The sequence below is a fragment of the Lynx canadensis genome, chromosome D3 (genome assembly GCF_007474595.2).
Source record: "Lynx canadensis isolate LIC74 chromosome D3, mLynCan4.pri.v2, whole genome shotgun sequence".
Lineage (NCBI taxonomy): Eukaryota > Metazoa > Chordata > Mammalia > Carnivora > Felidae > Lynx > Lynx canadensis.
In genome coordinates this window covers 58,536,272-58,557,512 of record NC_044314.2, presented here as the reverse complement: position 1 = coordinate 58,557,512, position 21,241 = coordinate 58,536,272, and the positions used below count along the sequence as shown (strand labels likewise).

At 43.0% G+C, this 21,241-nt stretch overlaps 1 protein-coding gene across 1 annotated transcript in view; it reads right to left on the bottom strand.

Annotated features, from left to right (window-relative positions):
* PTPRM (protein tyrosine phosphatase receptor type M) overlaps nucleotides 1–21,241 on the bottom strand; it is a 794,802-nt gene that overhangs the window by 85,023 nt on the left and 688,538 nt on the right. The window contains 1 exon segment of the mRNA XM_032595357.1: nucleotides 16,314–16,401. Coding sequence (XP_032451248.1) covers nucleotides 16,314–16,401 — 88 coding nt within the window.

Here is a 21,241-nt window from a genome sequence, read left to right as displayed (position 1 = left end):
CGCTGCGTGGGTAGAGGTTTGAAACTTCTACATGGAGTCCTATATGAATCACAACAGAATATTTCTTGGACTGAATGTAGAGCAAGTTCACTAAATCACAACTAACCCTGAGATTTTGAAGGCTTCTATGGCACCCGCCTTGACAAATGATGGCTATAACCACGGCCCCGCCCTCGGAGGTGCGAACATGGACCTAACCTCAGTTGTCGTCCCTGAATTCCCTACACTGCTCTCTGCACCATGTGTGTGAGGTCCAGAGTCAGGCATGGTGTGGTCAGAATCTCCACACTTGTGATTTTGGGACAAGTTACTAGCTCTCCTGTGGTTTAGTTTTTCTCATCTGTAGAATGGGGATTAACAGTGTCTGCCTCACGGGATCACTGTGACATTAAAACAGAAAAGAAGATTAGAAAACCACTGGTTATATAGTAAGTGATGGATAAATGTCAGTTGGTGCTCTTGTCATGTGCTGTGAACAGACATGAGACGGTTCTCACGATCTGTACCGCTGATGCCCACACAGATGGTAACACCAGAAATGGACCCACATGCAGGCCAAGTTTCCCTCATGGTGACCTGCACTAAGATCCAATTTCTCAGAGTACACTTTGCTTAAACCAGAGGTCCCCTATCCATATTTTTGCAGTGGCAATGGGTGAGGCAAGTAATTGGGGTGCTGGTATGTGTGGATTGTCCCGGCTTTTGCATTAGGAGAGCCAGTGCTCACACACAGCTACAGCAGGGCTGTAATAATTCAGGCAGTAAAGCCATTTGAGCCTCCCGAATGAAGATGCTCCAATAGACCTGAATCATGGCTGTTCTACACACATCAGGCTTTAAGTCAGCTCCTCTGAAGGGAGATTAGGTCTGCCTCCCTGTACTGCTTGACTTTCCCTGGGACGTTTTTTTAAAAAGGCAGGCATCACATTAGAGCCTCCCCAATCTTCAGAAGCAGCACTGTCTTAGATCTATGTATCTCCTTGTCAGAATCGCCCCTCTTTCACACTTTATTTCTCTTAGATCTCAGGATGAATGCCGCCCATTCCCTGTGATTTATCACCCCTGGGCCTCTCAAATTGTTCTGGAATGTTCTACATGGGGACTTCAATCTCCGATAAGACTGCACTCTCATCTCCCATAACAGAGCCTTTGAAATAAAGAGTTTCCCCATCATCTCCTACTGTTCGCTTGGTTACCTCCCTCCCTCCCTCCCTCCCTCACTCTTATTTTATATTTTATTTTATTTTATTTTATTTTAATTTAATTTTATTTTTAACTTGGCAGCTATTTCTCTAGATTAATCGCTTTACTCTCCTCCTGATGGGGGAACACACAAGACATATGTACAGCGGTATTTCCTAGGCAGACTGAGATTGTTTTTATTTCTCTTTATGTGCATGGTAGTATCCTTTCTTCATTCGAAAGTGTGATTCTACTAGGTTATGACCTTTCGGGGGTCAGAGACCTCATGGTATTCATTCCGAATACCCTATGAGCACCTTTCCCCGAGGCCACAGTGCCGAGCCCCGGGGCCTCTCTTCACAGCACTGTCTGCAATGCACAACCACATGCAGTGGCCCTAACACAACAGCAGGTGAGCATAACGCATGGAATCTTCACCTCACTAATGAATACCGTGTCTTGATGGTCACTGCCTCAGTGGAAGAAGGGGCAAGTTGTGGTCAGGCGAGGTTCACGGGGGCTGTCTGGAGTACTAGAATGGTCCTGAATGTTTGCTTTACAACCACCTATTAAACTGTATTTGATGCTGTATGCCCTGTTCTGTACCTATATTTCACTATTTAAACTAAAAGAGTCCAGGGGCACCTGGGTAGCTCAGTCGGTTACGTGTCCGACTTCGGCTCAGGTCATGGTCTCACAATTTGTGAGTTTGAGCCCCGCATCGGGCTCTGTGCTGACAGCTCAGAGCCTGGGCCTGCTTCGGATTCTGTGTCTCCCTCTCTCTCTGCCCCTCCCCTGCTTGCATTCTGTCTGTCTCTCTCTCTCTCAAAAATAAATAAAATTAAAAATAAAATAAAATAAAATAAAATAAAATAGTCCACCTTGAGGGTATTATGCTATGTGAAATACGCCCAACACAAAAGGGTAAATACTACATGATTTCCACTTATATTAGTATTTAACATAGTCAAATTCATAGAGAAAGAAATAACGGTGATTGCAGGGGGCGCAGGGAGGTGGGGAGCACGGAGTTAGTGTTGAGTAGGTATAGACTTGCAGTTTGGGAAGATGAAAAAGTTCTGGCAATGGGTGGTGACGGTTGCATAACAATGTGAATGAACTCAATGCCACTGAACTGGACACTTACAAATCGTTAATATGGTAAATTTCATGTCATGTGTATTTTACCATATTTTTTAAAAAAGGGGGAGTCCACCTTCTCCACCCCTCCCTTGTAGAATATGTCTCCAAGTTCCACTCTAAGCCCGGATGTCCTGAGAAACAGCACCTCCCAAGGTGGGACTTATAGTTCTGAGCCCTTGGGAGTTCCCCTGCTTCTCCTTTTCCCTGATGAAAAAAGGCGGTGGTGGCTGTGCCTCGAGAGCTTGCGCTAGAGGACAACTGTCAGACATTATTATGTGTACTCAGGAGATGGTTTAAGAATTACTGAAATAGGTTTAGGAGGTATTTTTTCTTTCAGTGATAAAATGTGCAAGTCTGGATAAGTCAGTGTATCTTAAGGCAGGGAGGAGAGATGTTTTTCGCAGAGGGAATGGGCTTAATATCTCAGACGAAGGAGTTGGCTGTGGAGAAGAACAAAAGAACATGAATTCTGCCCAGCCAGATTAGGCTGGGCATGGCATGATTACCCTCTTGGCTATACTGGGTCAGCCCTTATCAAAGTAATCCTTTGCCTTCTGGCATGCCAATGAGAAAATCACCTTCCCTCAACAGCAGCAATAAAATGAGAAGAAAGGTCTCACTATCACTCATACTGAGTCAGTGAAAGTGAAGGCAAAAGAAGAAAGTTGATACGTCCCTCAGTCAGGAGAGCCTTCCCTAAACTCCTGCTGGATATTCTGAAAATGCCTCCGTGAAAGAGACGGTGATTCTCAGGTATCCTCTTTTAGATCAAGCTCTCAGTTGGCTAGGAAAGCAATAATATAGACTGTTGAGGGGCAAACAAGTCAGTACATGGAGGTTCACTGCCATCTTTTCTTGAAATCTCATTCACCTTAAATCACAAGCCAATTAAGAAGGCTATCATATAGCAAACGTTCTTTTAGGAAAACTCAATTCCTTCTCCTAGGGCACTCTGAGGTGAAATAGTATCAAATGACAATGAGGAAATGCCTACAGGACATTTCCAGCATGTGACAAATATGGGAGGCTCTTAGACAAGGGATCCACAGAGATAACCACTGCCCACTGGTTGAGCTCCTATCCCTACTTTGTTTTGGAGGCTGACCAGCTGGGAGAGGGCCTTTCTCAGTACCAGAAAACTACCATTTGGGTTGAAAGGAAGACGTTTGGAGAGTTCACCTGTTTGGGTATAAAAGTTCGAAAAATCCAATGGGATTTGTGGCTGACAAAAGGTCAACTATTCATGAAGGCCAAGGAGTCAAGACTATAAGGACTTGGTATTTCAGGAGACAGAGTCTAGTAAGGTAGAAAGACCTGAGCTTTAGAGTTATAAATTACATCCTTGTTTCTCTCCTGGTATGGGTGTTTTTTCCTTGTTATTCCGAAGCCATTCATGTTGACATTGTGTAGTGTTTAGCTTAGGTGGCCCAGAGACCTGATATGAATACTGGATGTACTACTCCCCTGAAGCATGAACTTAGATATAATTCTGAACCTCGCTGCACTTCATCTGTAAGAAGAGGTTGACGATGGGCTACCTTCACAGGATTGTTAGGAAGACCAAGTGAGAAGTACGTGTCCAAGTGCACGGACCATAGGACAGTTCCCATCAAAAAGGAATTATCCCTCTCATGTGAATAAAAGTGACATCGTTATTGCTTAGCAATTCGAACCCACAAAGAGCCCAGGATGCTTGTTTGGAGGTCAGCAGAGCAGGGGAAACTGCGCACTGAAAGCAGCCAATCTTCGGGAAAGATGAGCTTGAACTAGTTTTAAAGAGGAAATAGGAAAAAAGGTGTGGAAACAGGACAGATATGCCTAAACAGCTCCTACAACTTAGTCCCCTGGCATCTAGTCAGCAACTATCTTTTTATTTTAAAAAATATTTTCCTAAATCAAGGTATGATTGACTTATACTAGTTTCAGGTGTACAACAGAATCATTTGATATTTGTATATGTTGTAAGACAACCACCACAATAAGTCCAGTTAACATCTGGCACCATACAAAGTTAAACTTTTTTTTTTTTTTTATCGTGATGAAGACTTTAGGATTCACTCTTTTGGCAACTATCATGTATATACGACAATACTGCTGACTGTAATCATCGTGCTTACATTATTACATCCCCAGGACTTGCTACTTAATAGTTGGAAGTTTGTATCACTTGACCTTCTTCCTCCATTTCACCTACCTCCAACCCCCCTCCTTCTAGCAACCCCAATATTGTATTAGCTTCAGGTGTACAATATAGTGATTTGATATTTATATACATTACAACATTCTCGCCATAGTAACTCAAGCTACCATCTCTCATCATAATATTATTGCTTATGGTCCTTAGGCTGTACCTTTTATTCCCAAGTCTTAATTTATTTTATAACTTGAAGACTATATGCCTCATTAATCTCCTTCACCTATTTTGTCTTTCCCCCCTCCTCCTCCCCTCTGGTGATTCAGAGTTTGTTCTCTGTATGGGTCAATTTTTGCTTTGTTTTGCTTTGTTTGCTTGTTTTTTAGATTCCAGATATAAGTGAAATCATCATCTGTCTTTCTCTGTATAACTCATTTCACTTGGAATAATATCCTTTAATTCCACCATGTTGTCACAAATGGCAAGATTTCATTCTTTTTTTATGGCTGAATAGTATTCCATTATCTATCTATCTATCCTCTATCTAATCTATTTCACATCATCATATCTATTCATCCATGATGGACACTTAGGTGGTTTCATATCTTAACCATTGTAAATAATGCTGCAAGGACATAGGAGGGCATATGTTTCAAATTAGCATTTTTAAAAAAATGTTTATTATTTTTGAGAGCGAGAGATAAAGAGCATGAGCAGGGGAGGGGCAGAGAGAGGGAGACACAGAATCCGAAGCAGGCTTCAGGCTCTGAGCTGTCAGCACAGAGCCCAATGCGGGGCTCGAACCCATGAACTGTGAGATCACGACTTGAGCAGAAGTCAGATGCCTCAACTGACTGAGCCACCCAGGCGCCCCTAATTTTTTTGTAATGTTTATTTATTATTGAGAGACAGAAAGAGACAGAGCGTGAGCAGGGGAGGGGCAGAGAGAGAGGGAGGCACAGAATCTGAAGCAGGTTCCGGGCTCTGAGCTGTCAGCACAGAGCCTGATGCGGGGCTCGAACTCATGGACTGAGATCATGACCTGAGCCAAAGTTGTACACTTAACCGACTGAGCCACCCACGTGCCCCTAGTGTTTTTTTTTTTTTTCTTTAGATAAATATCCAGTAATGGGATTGCTAGCTCATATGGTAGTTCTACTTTTACTTTCTTGAGGAGGCAGGCTCCATAATGTTTCCATAGTGGCTGCTAACTTACATTCCTACCAACAGGACACAAGGGGCCCCCTTTCTCATAGCTTGCCAACACTTGCTATTTCCTGTCTTTTTGATAACAGCCATTCTCACAGGTGTGGGGTGATATCTTATTGTGGTTTTGATTTGCATTTCTCTGATGACTAGTGATGTTGAACATTTTTCATGTGCTTGCTGGCCATCTGTATGTCTTCTTTAGAAGAAATATTTATTCACATTCTGCTGCCCATTTTTAAATTGGATTGTTTTATCTGCTGTGGGTTATGTGAGTTATTTGTATGTTTGGATATTACCCCTTATCCGATATATGATTTGCTCATAGTTTCTCTCATCCATAGGTGCCTTTTCCTCTTGTTGATGGTTCCTTTGCCGGCAGAAGATTTTTTTCTGATAGTAGTCCCATTTGCTTACTTTTTATGCTTTTGTTGGCTTGGCTTTTAGAGTCAGATCCAAAAATCATCACCAAGACCAATGTCAAGGAGCTTAGCACCTACGTTTTCTTCTAGGAGTTAATGGTTTCAGGATTATATTCAGGTCTTCAGTTCATTTGGAGTTAACTTTTGTATCTTGTGTAAACATAGTGGCCTATTTTCATTCTTTGGCATATGGTGCCCAAGTTAATAAATATAAACACCATTTATTGAAGAGACTCTTTCTTTTCCCATTGTATATTCTTGCCTCTTTTGTTGTAAATTAATTGACCATTATACATGTGGGCTATTTCTGGGATCCCCTATTCTGTTTCATTGATCTATATGTCTGTTTTTATGCCAATACCATACTGTTTTGATTACTATCACTTTGTAATGTAGTTTGAAATCACGGAGTGTGATGCCTCTAGCTTTTTCTTTCTCAAGACTGCTTTGGCTATTCAAGGTCTTTTGTAGTCTCATACAAATTTTAGAATTGTTTGTTCTATTTTTGTAAAGAAATGCCATTGGAATTTTGATAGGAATTGCACTGAATCTATAGGTTGCTTTGGGTAGTATGGACGTTTTAACAATAATAATTCTTCTAATCCATGAGCATGGACTATCTTTCCATTTATGTGTGTCTTCAATTTCTTTCATCAGTGTATTAGAGTATAGGTGTTTTTCCTCCTTGGTTACATTTATTCCTAGATATTTTAATCTTTTTAATGTAATTATAAATCTGATTGTTCTCTTAATTTCTCTTTCTGAGAGTTTGTTGTTAGTGTATAGAAATGCAAGGGGCAGGTGGGTGGCTCAATTGGTTAGGCATCCGACTTTGGCTCAGGTCACGATCTCACAGCTTATGGGTTTGAGCTCTAGGTTCAGCTCTGTGCTGACAGCTCAGAGCCTGGAGTCTGTTTCAGATTCTGTGTCTCCCTCTGTCTTTGCAACCCCCCTCACTTGTTCATTTTCTCTCTCAAAATAATAAACATTAAAAAAAAGAAGTGCTAAAGATTTTTGTATTTTGATTTTGTACCCTGAAAATTGTATTCATTTATTCTAATGTGTTTTTGGTGGAATCTTTAGGGTTTTCTATACATGAAATCATGTTATCCACAAACAGTGAGAATTTTACTCTTTCCTTTCCAATTCGGATGCCTTTTATTTTTATTTCTTTTTCTTGTTAACTGCTGTGGCTTAAACTGTTAAATTTTGTTGAATAAAAGTGGCAAGAGTGGGTGGGCATCTTTGTCTTTTTCCTGATCTTAGAAGAAAATTTTTCAGTTTTTCACCATGGAGTGGGCTTTTCACCATTATGTTAGCTGTGGGCTTGTCATATCCGGACTTTATTTGTTGTGGTATGTTCCCTCTATACCCACTTTGTTGAGAGTTTTTATCATAAAAGGACACTGAATATTGTCAAATGCTTTTTCTGTATGTTTTGAGATGATTACATTATTTTCATCCTTCATTTTGTTAATGGGGGGTGTCACACTGATTGATTTGTAGATATGGAGCCATCTTTGCATTCTTGGAATAAACCTCACTTGAGTATGATATATTATCCTTCTACTATATTGCTGACTTTGATTTGTTAATATTTTTGAGGATTTTTGCATCTAAGTTCATCAGGGATAGTAACTTTTGTTTTCCATCCTTGTTTCTGCGCAGTGTAGCATGGGGGGTAGGATCATAGGCTTTGGAGTCAGAATCCCTGGGTTTGAATCCCAATTCTGGCACTTTCTAGTTGTGTGACTTCGGACAAGTTATTTAACCTCTCTGTGTCTTAGTTCCTTTAATTGTAAAATGGAAATTAAAATAGGGCCTACCATGTAGAGTTTTTGTGAGAACTGAGTTAATATCAGTAATGCATTGATAAGTGTTTGGCACATAGTAAGAACTAAGTAAAAGCGAGCTGTCACTTGTATCATTATTGCTGATAATTTAATTCAAGACTTGATAATATTTTACCTGCAATATTTCACTTTTGCCTCCAGACTTTCCTTCTCTAGTGAATTCATGCTGTGAGCTGCTTTTCTAAAACACAATTCATTCTGTCCTCACCTAGTTGAAACCATTCAGGGATATCAACAGGGAACTGATCAACAGTGGTCTCTGTTGGAAAGATCACTGAAAAGATGTGATCAGGGCTGACCCATGAGTTGGACCTGGGCACTTGAAGTTCCTCACCCAATCTCCCCCTCGGAATGTGGGTTCTGCTTGTCTTTCCTGCTCCCAGAGGCTACTCCAAGGACATAGCTTTGAGACAGTGATATGGTGCTGAGAACATTTGATCAGTATATGCGACCAGTAAGGCCTCTTCATTAAACCTTTCAGATTTGGCAGAGGGATGCAAGGATCCACTTGCCTTGCTGCCGTCCAAGAGGAGCCTTGGAGGTAAGTTCCCTTTACTTGTTAAAACTCCCAGCTACATACTAGAGTGCCTCCTCTTCTGTGGTCGCTCCCTGCCCTCTGTGTATGGGAGTGGTTTCAGATTAACCCAGGAAGCTCCCAAAGGGTTGTGATAGCAACAGTCTCTAAAACAATGGAATGTGACACAATCATTAAAAAGTATTACTATAGCTTTAATTTCCTCACCTGGAAAGATCTCTGTGACAGACTGCGGAGTGAAGTAGAGTGGGTTTACAAAGCACGTGTCTTGTAAGAGTCTGTTTATATAAAATAATTGCCATATGTGTGCAGAAACGCTTGGTGGGATAAGTGAAGGGTGGGTTAGGATTTCTGCAGGGTGGGAAATTTGGAGTGATATTTATTTTCATCTTGATGATTTTGTGTAACCCCTTTGTGTACACAGTTTATACTGTCTTTTTATTAGTTTTTTTATGTCTGTTATTTTTGAGGAGAGAGAGACAGAGAGAGAGAGCGTTGTGTGACCAGGGGAGGAGCAGAGAGAGAGGGAGACACAGAATATGAAGCAGGCTCCAGGCTCTGAGCTGTCAGCACAGAGACTGACGTGGGGCTCGAACCCACAAGGGTGGGATCATGACTGAGCAGAAGTTGGACGGCTTAACTGACTGAGCCACCCAGGCGCCCCCTATACTGTCTTTATAATCAGCAATGAAACAATAAACTTACTTTTCTTTAAAAAATTAAAGCCAACGAATTCAAGGCAGAGAATAGAAAGAGATGAAGGAAACAAAATAAAAATAGTAGGGTTTGAACTTAGTGGGTGAGGTTCTGAGCAATTTTTCCCAACTTTTTGTTACTGGGTAATTTTTCTTCAATGTGTATGAATTGCCTTTCTAATTGGGGAAAAAAAGTACCTATTTAGCCATGGATGACTGGAATATGATCAAAACCCAACTAATGTTTATATTATAATCACCACTCAATGTTAGCCCATCACAAAAGGGAACAAACTGACATTCTGAGAAAGTCTGCATAAAGGCCTTGTTAATTCCTCTCATTCCTTTCAAAAAAGCCTTTACCGTAAGAAATAGGGCAAAAATAATTTTTTTTGGGTAAGAAATAGGCACATAAAGACCTGGTATAAAACATAACAAACCATGCTCATTACTGAAAAATTATAATCTGCTGGTGCTTTTCCCCATGTACATACGCTTATGTATACATGTGTGTGTTTACGGATGTGTGTACGCATGCATTTATGTATGTGTGCATTCATACATTAGAGGTGGGGTAATTGACATTTAAAGCAGGTCTCCATGCTTTATTGTAAGCCCCTAAAGCGGTTAATTATGCCCTTTTGTCACATCGCATTATATTAAAACACTTCTAAGTAGCTTCAAATATTTTAACATTTTCATTTTAAACACAATGGATATGGGTAATAGCCTTGCAGTTGTAACTCGTATGTAATGAGATATCACTATAGCAGCGGAAGTGGAGTGTGTCATTGATAATATTCACCTCCAACCACTTCTCTCTTTCTGCTAAATCTTGATGACATATTTAAGGTAACTCAGAATCACAATGATTTAAGTAACATTTGCCCTCTGAGAGGAGACTCAAAATTAATTTTAATTACAACTGATGGCTGCAAATAATGGCTTTGCTCCTCCTGTGGTTACACTCTTGCCAAGGACCGCTGCTGCATTGGTTTCAAGGTGCAAGATGCAGGAGGGACCAGTGACGGATGGGAAGGGCTCAGCGCCCTACCCTGCGTGACCTGTACGCCAGACTGGTGTCCCTACTTGTGCCCACCACCTGGACGCTCAGGCCACGCCAGCTCTGAGCACCAAACAAATAAGGAACCTTCGAGTTTAGTGGTAGGTGACTCAATGTGCATCTTTGCTCTTGCTGTTGGTTTTATGTGTTACTTAGTCTTGCCCGTGTCCTGTTTTCACCTAGACCCTCTATCAGACATGCTCAGTCCTTAATCTTCAGCATCCTGGTAGGACCCCCCTGACTCTTCTTTTGCCCAATTCTTCCAGATTTTTCTCTCTGCTTTCCTAAACATGGTGTGTCAATTGGTTTCACCCTGATTCTCATCCATCTAAATGTTAATGTCAAAGGCTCTCCATGCCGGCCATCTTATCCAACTAACCCCTTGTCCCACCATCCTCCCTTCACCTGCCTTTATTCCTAAACTGGATCATGACAGGAGTGATCATCAGAAGCGACTGTGGGAGAGGCTCATCTGGCAGAAAGAAGCACATTACTGTGGAACCACAAACCCCGGAAAGAGTGGTCTTCAGCATGAGCATCAAGATTGGGTTACTTGTTGAAAGAATTGGGTGGAATAGATGGGGTCACACGTTTCACTCTTCTCTCAGATACCCCCTATGAGCCGGGAAAATGGGGCAAGAGGGCACGGGGAACACCGTGAGGATGAGAACCAAAGCTCAGAAGGGACCCCCTTCTGGAGTTGTTGCCCCTCCTGTCATGTCCTCAACTCATTGCCTCCTCACCCCCTGCCCACTCCATTCAAAGCACCGTTTGCTAATTTCATGAGTAATTCTCATGTTGCTACATCAGTCTTCACTGCACTGGAGTCTTCAACAGGACGCTCCTGATACCCTCATCGTCTCTAAAGGAGACAATGCTCCTTTCGACACGTTAGGCAGCCTTGCCTCAGCCTCACTATTTCCCATTATTGAAGCTCCTCCAGGCTGGGTCCTAGGCTTCTCCATGTCCTCCCTGCTTGCTCCACAGATAATCTTATCATGCCAGTGGTTTCAGCCACCATTCTATGCTCCAAGATTCACTAGTTTATATTTGGGCCCAGACCTGTCTCCTTTGGGTTCCAGAGCAGTCCATACAACTGGCTACTGGACATCTCATTTGAATGTTTTGCAGGCATCTCAGTGTATCCCCAGATCCCCAGATTCAATTCATACACTTTCCTTGCTACTGCCAACATCATGCCTATCCCTGAGCTCCCCGCCAAATGTGCTTCCCTTTCAGTGTAACCGACTGGAGTAAATGTCCCATCTTTCAACTTGTCCATCTGTCCGTCCATCCATCCATCCATCTGTCCATCCAACCATCCATCCATCCTCCTGTGAGTCAGAAACAGAAACATCTCTGACTTCTTCTGTCTCCCTCACCCCACATCCTGTCCATTCCACTTTGATCAATTACTTCTCTGGAGTCCCTCGATTTCTCTTCTTTCTAGTCCACATTATCATTGCTTCTCACCTGGGCTACTGAGAAAATCTCTTAACCAGGGTCCCCTTCAAATTCATTTTTTACTTTGCAGTCAGATTAAATTTCTCAAATGCAAATTTGATGAACAATCCTCACCCCTCTCCTCAAAACACCCTTTGATGAGGTTTCCCTTTGCTTTTATAACAAACATTAAAATCCTGAATCTCCCTAGAAGGCCCTGCAGGTCTGGCTTCCATCTCCCTCTACCCCTCACTGGCCTGACCCCACTCTCACCCTGCCCACCTCCGGCCACCTGCCCTTCCTTCAGGGCCTCAGACTCAAGGGGTCCCCTCGTGTGGAAGATATGTTCATGTGATGCACCCCCTGTCTGCAAACATCCCCTTGCTCTAACCCTTCATTCAGTGGTTCTCCATTTCACATCCTCCGGGAAGCATTTCCCCACTGCCTCAACAAGTTAATCCTCACACGACAGAGTCTCATGGTACCTTGTCCCTCTCCTTCGTGGCCCTTAACTTTATTTCATTAATTTGTATAATCGTTTAATTCCTTTGTATAATCACTTAAGTCTCTCCTCCCCTGCCTTCCCTGGAAAATGCCAGTCTTCACATTTCTACCTTTCCCCTGGCTCCCCCTGCCCCTGCTCCAGTGACACTGGCCTCCTTGCCATTCCCAGCACCGCCACCGCACCACACTGAGGTAGGCCTGCCCCTTCAGGGCCTCTGCCTGCACCTGGCTCCCCTCCTTACCTGTCTCAGGCCCTGGCTTCCATCTTATCCTCTCAGAGATGGTCTTTCTTGACCACAAGGTAAAAACTACAACCTCTGCCCTAACGCGTCTCCTTCCCCTGCCCTACTTCCTGTTACACACGTCGCTTTCCATTATCATATTATACAGTTTACTTAGTGACTTTTTCTGTTGCCCCCATAAGAATGTCAGGTGCTGTACAAGCAAGGAATTTTGTTCTGTTCCCTGCTCTGTCTCTGACACCTAGGATAGTGCCTGGCATGTAACAAGCACTCAATAATATCTGTTGAAAGAGTTCCTTTAGCTTGGCACAGAGCCTGGCCCATGGCAGACCAATATGTCTTTGTTGAAAGGACCACAGAAAGGGAGGAGGGAGCCTCAGAAGGGCCTGCAGATTCTGGCTCCTTATCTTCAACTGCAGTCCCCAGAAAAGAGGACCCCAGGCTCCAAGGGGCCCCTTAGCCTGGAGATTTGGTGTGTATCTTAAGCTCAGAGTTAATTATAAGTAGGGACCGTGGAGAACAATTGCCACAGGCTGTTTTTGTGGTACGGTGAAAGGGGTATTTGTTACATTTGAAAAGGACTAGCCCAGCAAATTTACAGTGTAAATAAGGAAAAAGTTTAATTAAGAGCAAAAGCCAATCAACAGTTTTTAAGCACCCTTAAAACCATTTTATATGCAAACGATGTTACAAAACCAATGAATGTGATCATTAAGAACACTTCTTATGTTCTCTGAAAGCACTAACGAGAATTTCTAAGATACGTTGACGTTGACGGAACCCTCAGTTCCTCATCATAGTCAGTGGTCATTCCCAGGGCCCTGGGTGCTAGGAAGCAGACTTCTTTATCCGTAAACCAACTTTTCAACAATTATATCATTCCTTAGGGTGCAGGGTGGGTAGTAATACTCTTCCCCAAGCCTATAGCGAAACTACTGATATGAGTGCCTATGTAACAGGATTTGGGTAAGTACTGATTTTATAGGAGACTATAAATTTTTCTTTCAATAATGTTGGGAGGCAGGTTTAGGACCATGCTATCCTTTGTTCTGTTTCCCTTCCCACCCCATATTCCAATGTGCTGGCCAGTTGCCCTCCAGCGAGCGGTCCCCTAGACCAGGCAGGATGCGGACAGCCATGTCAGCTACTGCCTTCCTCACACTTGGCCTGTTATTAAATGTCCTCTGACATCCTCGTTCCCCTCAGAGCTCATTCAGAGCTAGGTGACAACTAATGAGAATAGACGAACAACTGGATACACCCCATTAGACCCTGTCCCCACTATCCTTCTTAGACAACAGACATGAAAGCATCAAAAAGAGCTTCTCAGAAGACCCTCAACAGTGGCAGCTCTGGAATTTGTCTAAGGGGTCTGCAGGGGTCAGCCTGGGGGCTGGAGGAACAGCTTGAAACTTTGGACGGCAGGTACCCAGCTTTTACTTAGTTGGTATATTTATTTGGGGTGGCCTGGGGAGACCGGGGAGAGGGCCTAAAGCCTCCTGAAGCTGCCTCTTGTCACCCACACTGGCCCCTTGCAGACCATGACGCTAATGGAGAAAACTTCAAAACGGCTAGGAAGCAGAGGGGACCAACCATCTAACCATGCACCGGACAGTGGTTATAAGAGATGCTCCTGGATTGGAATCCTGCCTCCACGTGTTATTAACCTAACCTTTCACTCAACTGCCTCATCTGTAAAACGGATACAGTCACATTACCCGTTTCATGGTATTGTCACAGGAAGTGAGTTCACATGAGTTAACACGTGGGAAGTGCTTAGAGCCGTGTCCTAGCACGTAGGAAGTGCTCAATAAGTGTTCGCGTTTATTCTTTTTTTTCATTGATCATTCAAAAACTATTCCTCGAATGCCCACCAAGGTGCAGGTATTAAGCTCTGCCTCAGGATAGGAGCAGGTTCAAAGTTATACTGGACAGCAGCCAGCTGAGCACCCCCTATACTCACACTCACTGACACAGCTTTCTGGATGCACAGCGGGAGGCCCACATCTGGGCTATTGTGGGGACGGGCAGGACATAGGCTCACTGACACCCACTTCCACCTGGCATGGAGGGAGGCCCAGGAGCATGCTATGAACTCCCTATTTGATCTTGTGACTCCTCCTTGGAGCCTTGCTGTAGAGCTGAAAGAATTCCTGGAGAGAACCCCGAGAGCCATTATGAGAAATCTGCATTCTTTGAACAGTACAAAGCTTTAGCGGCTCCCCTGAGAATATGAAGGAACTTGGAAGGATCTATAATGTTCAAGCGATTCTTCCCATGGCAAGAAATAATGTTTTTCTTCCCTGAGCCTTGACATCACCACACCCACGGCTCCGGCACATTGCCGTGTCACTGCAGGGTACTGGTGTCACAGGGCTCTTGTTACCTGCCTGGTCTACCCTGTCCTGCGGGCGGGGACATCATCCCTGTCACCTGGGAATCCTCACTGTGGGTCCGGTGTCTGGTGCTCCCTAAGTGTTGACTGAATCCCCTGAAGGGCAATGAAGCCTTGGGTCTATCGGAAACATCTTCTCCCTAAAAAGGACTCTGACAGGACCACTGGAAGCACGGAGTAAATGAACAGACAGAACGCTCGAAGCTAGCACGTGTCACCCGCAAAAGGTGGTTGGGACTTATGAGTGGCCAGAGGGAGAACAGAGCCAGCTCATGCGCATTCAGGATGCTTCGTTCCTATTATGTGTAAACCCCACCCCTCCTTTCTCACAATAAAACACACACACCGTTGCTCTGCACTGTCCGATATGGGGGCGCCAGTCTCGTGTACCATTTAAATTCAAGATGATTAAAGTTAAATACAATTTAAATCTCAGTTCCTCAGTGGCCCCCGCCACATTTCAAGTGCTCATGTGGCGTGTGGCTACTGGTTCATAGAGCGTAGACACAGAAGACTTCTACAGTCACAGAAACTTCTACTGGGCGGTCTCTCCTGTCCTTCCAAGAAACGTTAACTTAGACGCATACAATGTCGCTGTACTTTCACAATCAATAAAGCTAATGCATTGTTCCCTGGACTGTGCAAATGTTTCCAGTTGGTCCTTTCGGTAGCAGCAAGGCACGTGCTACACACTCTCCAGTTCTATTTTCACATCGTTTGTTTGTTTGAATTTACGTATCTTCAGAAATAGCGTTAATTCTGTTAGTACTTGTCAGTACGTTGAGGCAGTCCTGTGTGACTTGGAGCAGTTTAATGCAGGGGATGGATGGCTCCAGCCCTGGGAGAAGGAAACTCATCAATCCACCACGCGTCTCAGCATCGTTACGGCACATTAATGAGGCTGGGCTCCATTTAAACACCGTCCGAGGCATTATGGATTGGCAACATTCGGCTTCACAGGAACTGGGAATTTCTGAGACAGAATCCTCACTCTTTTGCTAATGAGTGTTGCGATATGAGGACTATCATTTAACTTGTGAGTTTCGGTTTCCTGTCCTTAAAACGGGGCTATTACTGACCTACCTAACCCAAGTGTCTGGAGGATTAATGAGTTAATGCTTGCTGAGAACTCTGAGCCCCGTGCATTAAGGCTTGTTGCACATCATTATTTCCATTCATCCTCATGTAGCAGCTGGGAAACATTAGACTATTATGCTTACTCCTAAAATGCATTTTCTTCCTCAGCATTTTCACATTACCTACATCACCCAAACCTTAAATCTGAAAGTAAAACTAGCCCCACAGCAAGACACAATGACGGAGTGGGGGTATTTAGGTAGTTTTCCCTTTCTTGAATACAAGCATTACACCGGCTTTTCCAGAAGGATGAAGGCGGTAATTGCACTGTAAATTCTCACTGCGTGAGGCTGGTGGTCAATCTTAGCAGATGCGAAAAGAAAGTTATACCACAGCACAATCACGCTGTCAACACTTACATGCAATGATATTCCCATATCTGTTCTTCATTCTGTTCTCATCTTTCTTAGCGGAGTCCCATGGTGCAGACTGCCCTTCAAAGAAGCTCTGGAAGAAAGAGAAAAGTGACACGGAGAATTACAATTTGGTGCAGTAAACACAGGATCTTAATGATGGAGGATGTTCTTAAAAAATGTACAGCAAGGGTCAAGAAGGGAAAAGGATGTTCACAGGAAAGAGAATGGATTAAATACATTAACTTTGTTTTCCTTTACTTGCTACATTACAAACATGGATGGGGGCTGAAGTGTGAATTCACAGTTTATCGCACAGGCCATTAAAATGGTCGAGTTCACCCTATCCGACTTTAATCAATTTAATACAGAAAAAGAATGAACATGTCCCTCAATGTCTTAATTATATTACCATTTCTCATTATTCTCTTCAGAGATGCAAAGATGTCGTTTTTCTTCCCAATCGCTAACTGAAAGAAGGTGATTTTTGGTTAAAACTGTCAAGGTGGGTAAGCTATGACTTCATGCCTTCAAGGCTAAAATCCCGTAATAAATCCTGCCAGAGTTTTCTCTTCCTTTTCAATGGAGCTTAGATGTCCATTTATTTAAGGATTTGGCATTATTATGACCAGGGTCTTTAATCTTCATGTTATTAGTCAGATATATTTTTCCTGTTCAAATGATAACGAATATATCCTTTGGTATCAGTTGACAAAGTGAAAAAAAGTCCGAGACTTGTATTTCCACTTCAGTTCACCTTCCCTTTTATCCTTGTGTAGCCAAGTGTATAGAGAGGGAAGGGGAAGAAGGACGGAAGTAAGAAGCGGTTAGTCAAACTGATTTCTTCTCTTTGCCACAGCTACTCTTCCACTTCCTTCTTGGTACCCACTGGGAAAGAAGAGGAGAGGAGGAGGGAGAAGATAGAAAGGTAGAGCGGATGGATGAGAGCACCATTCTGAGATGCTTCAGGGCCAGAGGATGTGGTTTCAGGAACTCACACCCTCAAACATGCCCAGGGTGGCTTTTCAAGTTCTCTCTTTAGAACTGAAACTCCTCATCTGTCCTCCTTACAGTGTTTGGCCATCTTGTCCATTTCCGACCATTACCAATATTTAGTGATCAGTCTGTGGTTCAATGGGACCTACTTAGTATCACTTTCTATGGGTCCAGTTCTGGCTCATTAGTAAAACTGCATTAGTATTGCTGCAGGGGGTAAGACCCACCTGCTCAGAGGCCCCATGAGGGAACCTCACCTCCTGGTGTGTTGCACAGACCTGACCACGAAGTGGATGGTGTGCAGCTCATCCTACTGTATCTGCCGCCAGACTATAAACTCCCTGAGGGCAGGGACTGCGTGGTTTCATTGCTGTCTGTGCACAACCTCTGCCTCATGGCAGGAATCCAATAATTGGCTATTAAGTGAATGAGCGATCACAGTGTTTGGTGATGGATGAAGCTTTACTTGTGTAGCTTAAGTGTGCGAGGGGCTCAAATACCTGGGAAACCTGCCTATGTACCGTGTGTGAAGTCCACCCCTTTTTCTGATGTGTATTGATCCTGCTGTTAACCAAATAGCTCATTGACCACCGGAGACTGGCTGGAAAAGAGCCCTATCCCAGCACTGAACCACTGGTATCAGTCCCTCCATACAACAAAGAAGCAGGGACACTCCATTTTGTAACACGCAACAGTGAAAAAATAACACTGCGAACATAAGCATTACAGTTTTAAATTGCCTGTCTTAATTTAAGGTACCTTAGTCACGATCATCCTTGACACCTTATTACCGTAATAGTTCTTACATTCTATTTATCATTTTGAAACAACATGGCGGCAGACGAGGATCAGACGTCCTATTACCTATAGTTCTATTAACAGAGTCACAGCATACATTGTTAATTGAAGGGTGAATACCACATGATGTAGGACAAATTACAAGGAAAAACATTTTCAGGTTATTAATAAATTAAGTCAATAGAAATACTAGCAATGAAAATCACTAGTTAATTCCCTCAGGAACAAGGCTATCATATGATAAAGGATTTATTCAGACATGTAACTTCTATTCTGCTATGAAATACGCATTTAAAAATAGCTTCAGGGCTTTTAGAGTCAGACTCTTTTTCTGAATAGTGTCTTTGTTACCCTATGAATGACAATTATTTTACAGTTGAGTAATAACTATTATCTGACTGCCCTCATAACAGTTTAATTCTACTTTGAGTTTGTCATGATGTAATTGCCAATTTCAATCCCCTTTGCCTTTTCCGCCCATCTAAAAGTTTTCAGGTTTTGTTTTTTTGTAGGAAGATGAAGAAGGGAAAAGTCTTCCAGGAGAGTCCACGGCCTCTGGTGAACACTATCCTAGGGCATGTGTGCATGTATGTGTGTGTGTGTGTGCGTGTGTGTGTTGGGCACACCCGCGTGCACACACACACACAAAGAGAGAGAGAGGCAGAAAGAGAGAGACAGAGGAGTATCAGCAGTGTACGAGGGGGACAGGTACTTGTACAACTAGTAAAAATAATGCTCCTAGGTCACCTGAGGCAAAGCCACATGAATCCCTTCCCTTTCTAACAAGAAGATGTTCTCCTGTGGGGAAGGCGGGCACATCACAGCTATTTCTTTAGCATTTGTGACAATCACAGGCCTTCCGATAGCCCTTGCTTTTAAAAACAGTTATTTTAACCTCATGTTTTCAGGTAACTGGTGGCCAGGAAGCAGACAGAAACAAACAATGAAACGATAACGTATCCCCTTACATTTGATCATGGCATGTAGCTCACGGCATGTTTTCCTAAGGTGGGGCCCAAGTCCAAGCCCACTTGGGGCCCACTTCCAAGCACTTACTATTGTGTACTTATTAAGTGCTTGCAGAATGAACGAGTCCACTGTCTCAACTAAAGCTCAGGAGAGCGGTCAGGCACGGAGGGATGTTTCCCTGCTCTCAAGTTGAGGGACGTGAGATGTAGAAAGAACACAACCAGCTCATAACACACAGGCCTGGGTCAGGCCTCAATGGTTTTTGACTCTTAATCCACGGATTTTTCTGTTCCACACCTCCCCTGACAAGGACTTGAAACCCTCTTTCAATATCTGTGGCCAATGATTGCTTTCTACATCTTGATCACATCTCCTTGTCTCTAAATGAAGGTTTACAACAAGAGAATAGAAGAGATGTCAAGTAAACTTCATTCCCTCTTACAAAAACAGAAATTTTCTGATCTTGTAGGATAATGTGATCATGGCAGGGAAGCAGCAGCAGGCGAGCAGAAATGGGAGGGAATTCTTGCAATAAGCCTCTTCACCTTCCTATCCAGGAATTATGTGAATTACTTTTAAGCAGACAAGCGTATTATTTTCTTGAAGGTGAAACAAAACACAACAAAAAGTGCTGCTCCATGAAAAAGATGAGGTGACTAGTGTTATCCACTGCGTCCTGACTCCTTAGGGACATTGTGACCAGTCTTGCGTTTTCTGGAAGAGTTCGGATTCCATTTATATAGCCAATCTCCCCCTGAATACATCTGCAATTATTAGAACCACAGGTCCTTGTCTTTGGCTTAGAAAGTAAGAAATATACCTATGGGGAGTACAGAGAGAGGAAAAAAGGGCTTTCTGGATTGACTAACTTGGCTTCTGTTTCCTTTTGTCAATGGTGATGATGATTTTTTATTTCCTAAGATGGACCCAGTTTTAAATGCTATGGCTTTTTGTTAGCATACATCACCTGTTTCAATTTCTAGTTAGAAAATAAAACTTTATCTATAGCTCTAGGGCCATTGGGCGTTCCAAGAAACTGTGACATGATATATAGGTCTTCCGCACTGTGAGCCCCTGCTTTCCTGGTTTGGGAATTCTAAGCAAGAATCATAATCAAAGCAGGAATGCAGTTCATCAAGGCTCTAGAATATTGCATCCCATCTGGTCCATAGCGAGGCCTGACACAGACTCCTCATTCTCCCAAGAGCCCGAGCCTTTTTGACCACTGAGACGCACCCCTTTTTTTTTCAGACCGTGAGATGGACCAATAGTCCCCAATAAACCTACCAGTGAAATACACCCGAGGAAAATGAAGTAATTTTGTGATGCAATCATTCTATCAAGTCCTATTTCACTTAACTCTTGACTTTTAAATACATTTTCTCCAGTTTTACTGAGATGCACTTGACATACAGCACTGTGTAAGTTTAAGGAGTACAGCATAATGGTGTGAGGTACAAATCTTGTGAAGTGATTCCTGCTGTAAGTTTAGTTAGCGTCCACAAACTCAGAGAGGTACTTAAATATCTTCTAATAAATTAAGCAAATCAACCCACATTTCTTTCATATGATTTTCTTCTGTGGATTTTTTTTTTTTAACCTGGGCAAGGTTCTTCAGCTATCCTTTTTCTTTTTTTCTCATCTTCAGGAAGGTCAAAAGTTATGTGTCCCTTTAAAATTACATAAATTGACTGCTTTGAGAAGACCTCTACTCTGAACCAAGTATCTTTCGGGAGGTGAGTATAGTCACCATGTATTTTACGTGGTATCTACTAAGGGCTGCTCCTATCAGATTTGTTGAAAGTAAAGCCAACGAGGTTTTGAACCCTCCTGGTGCTGAGAAAATGGAACTCTGTTCCTTGAAGGAATCAGAGGATTCCTGAGCACATGCCAATGTCTGGCGTCTGTTTGGGGGAGGGGGAGGGGGTTCTCTGCTTACCGCCCCTTATGTTTCCCTGTATCCGAGACCAACTGTTATGTTCAAGTTCAAGTACAAACTCCAGCTCCTTGATCTCTTGTCTCATACTATTTGCTTGACAGTTACGAGCAGGTTCATTAAAATCAAATTTAACCAAGGCGCAGGTGTGCTTTTGAAAAAGCGGTCCGGTGAGAGACAGTGGGACAGCCACATAAGGACAAGCTTGGGAGACCGACGATGACGGTCCACATTC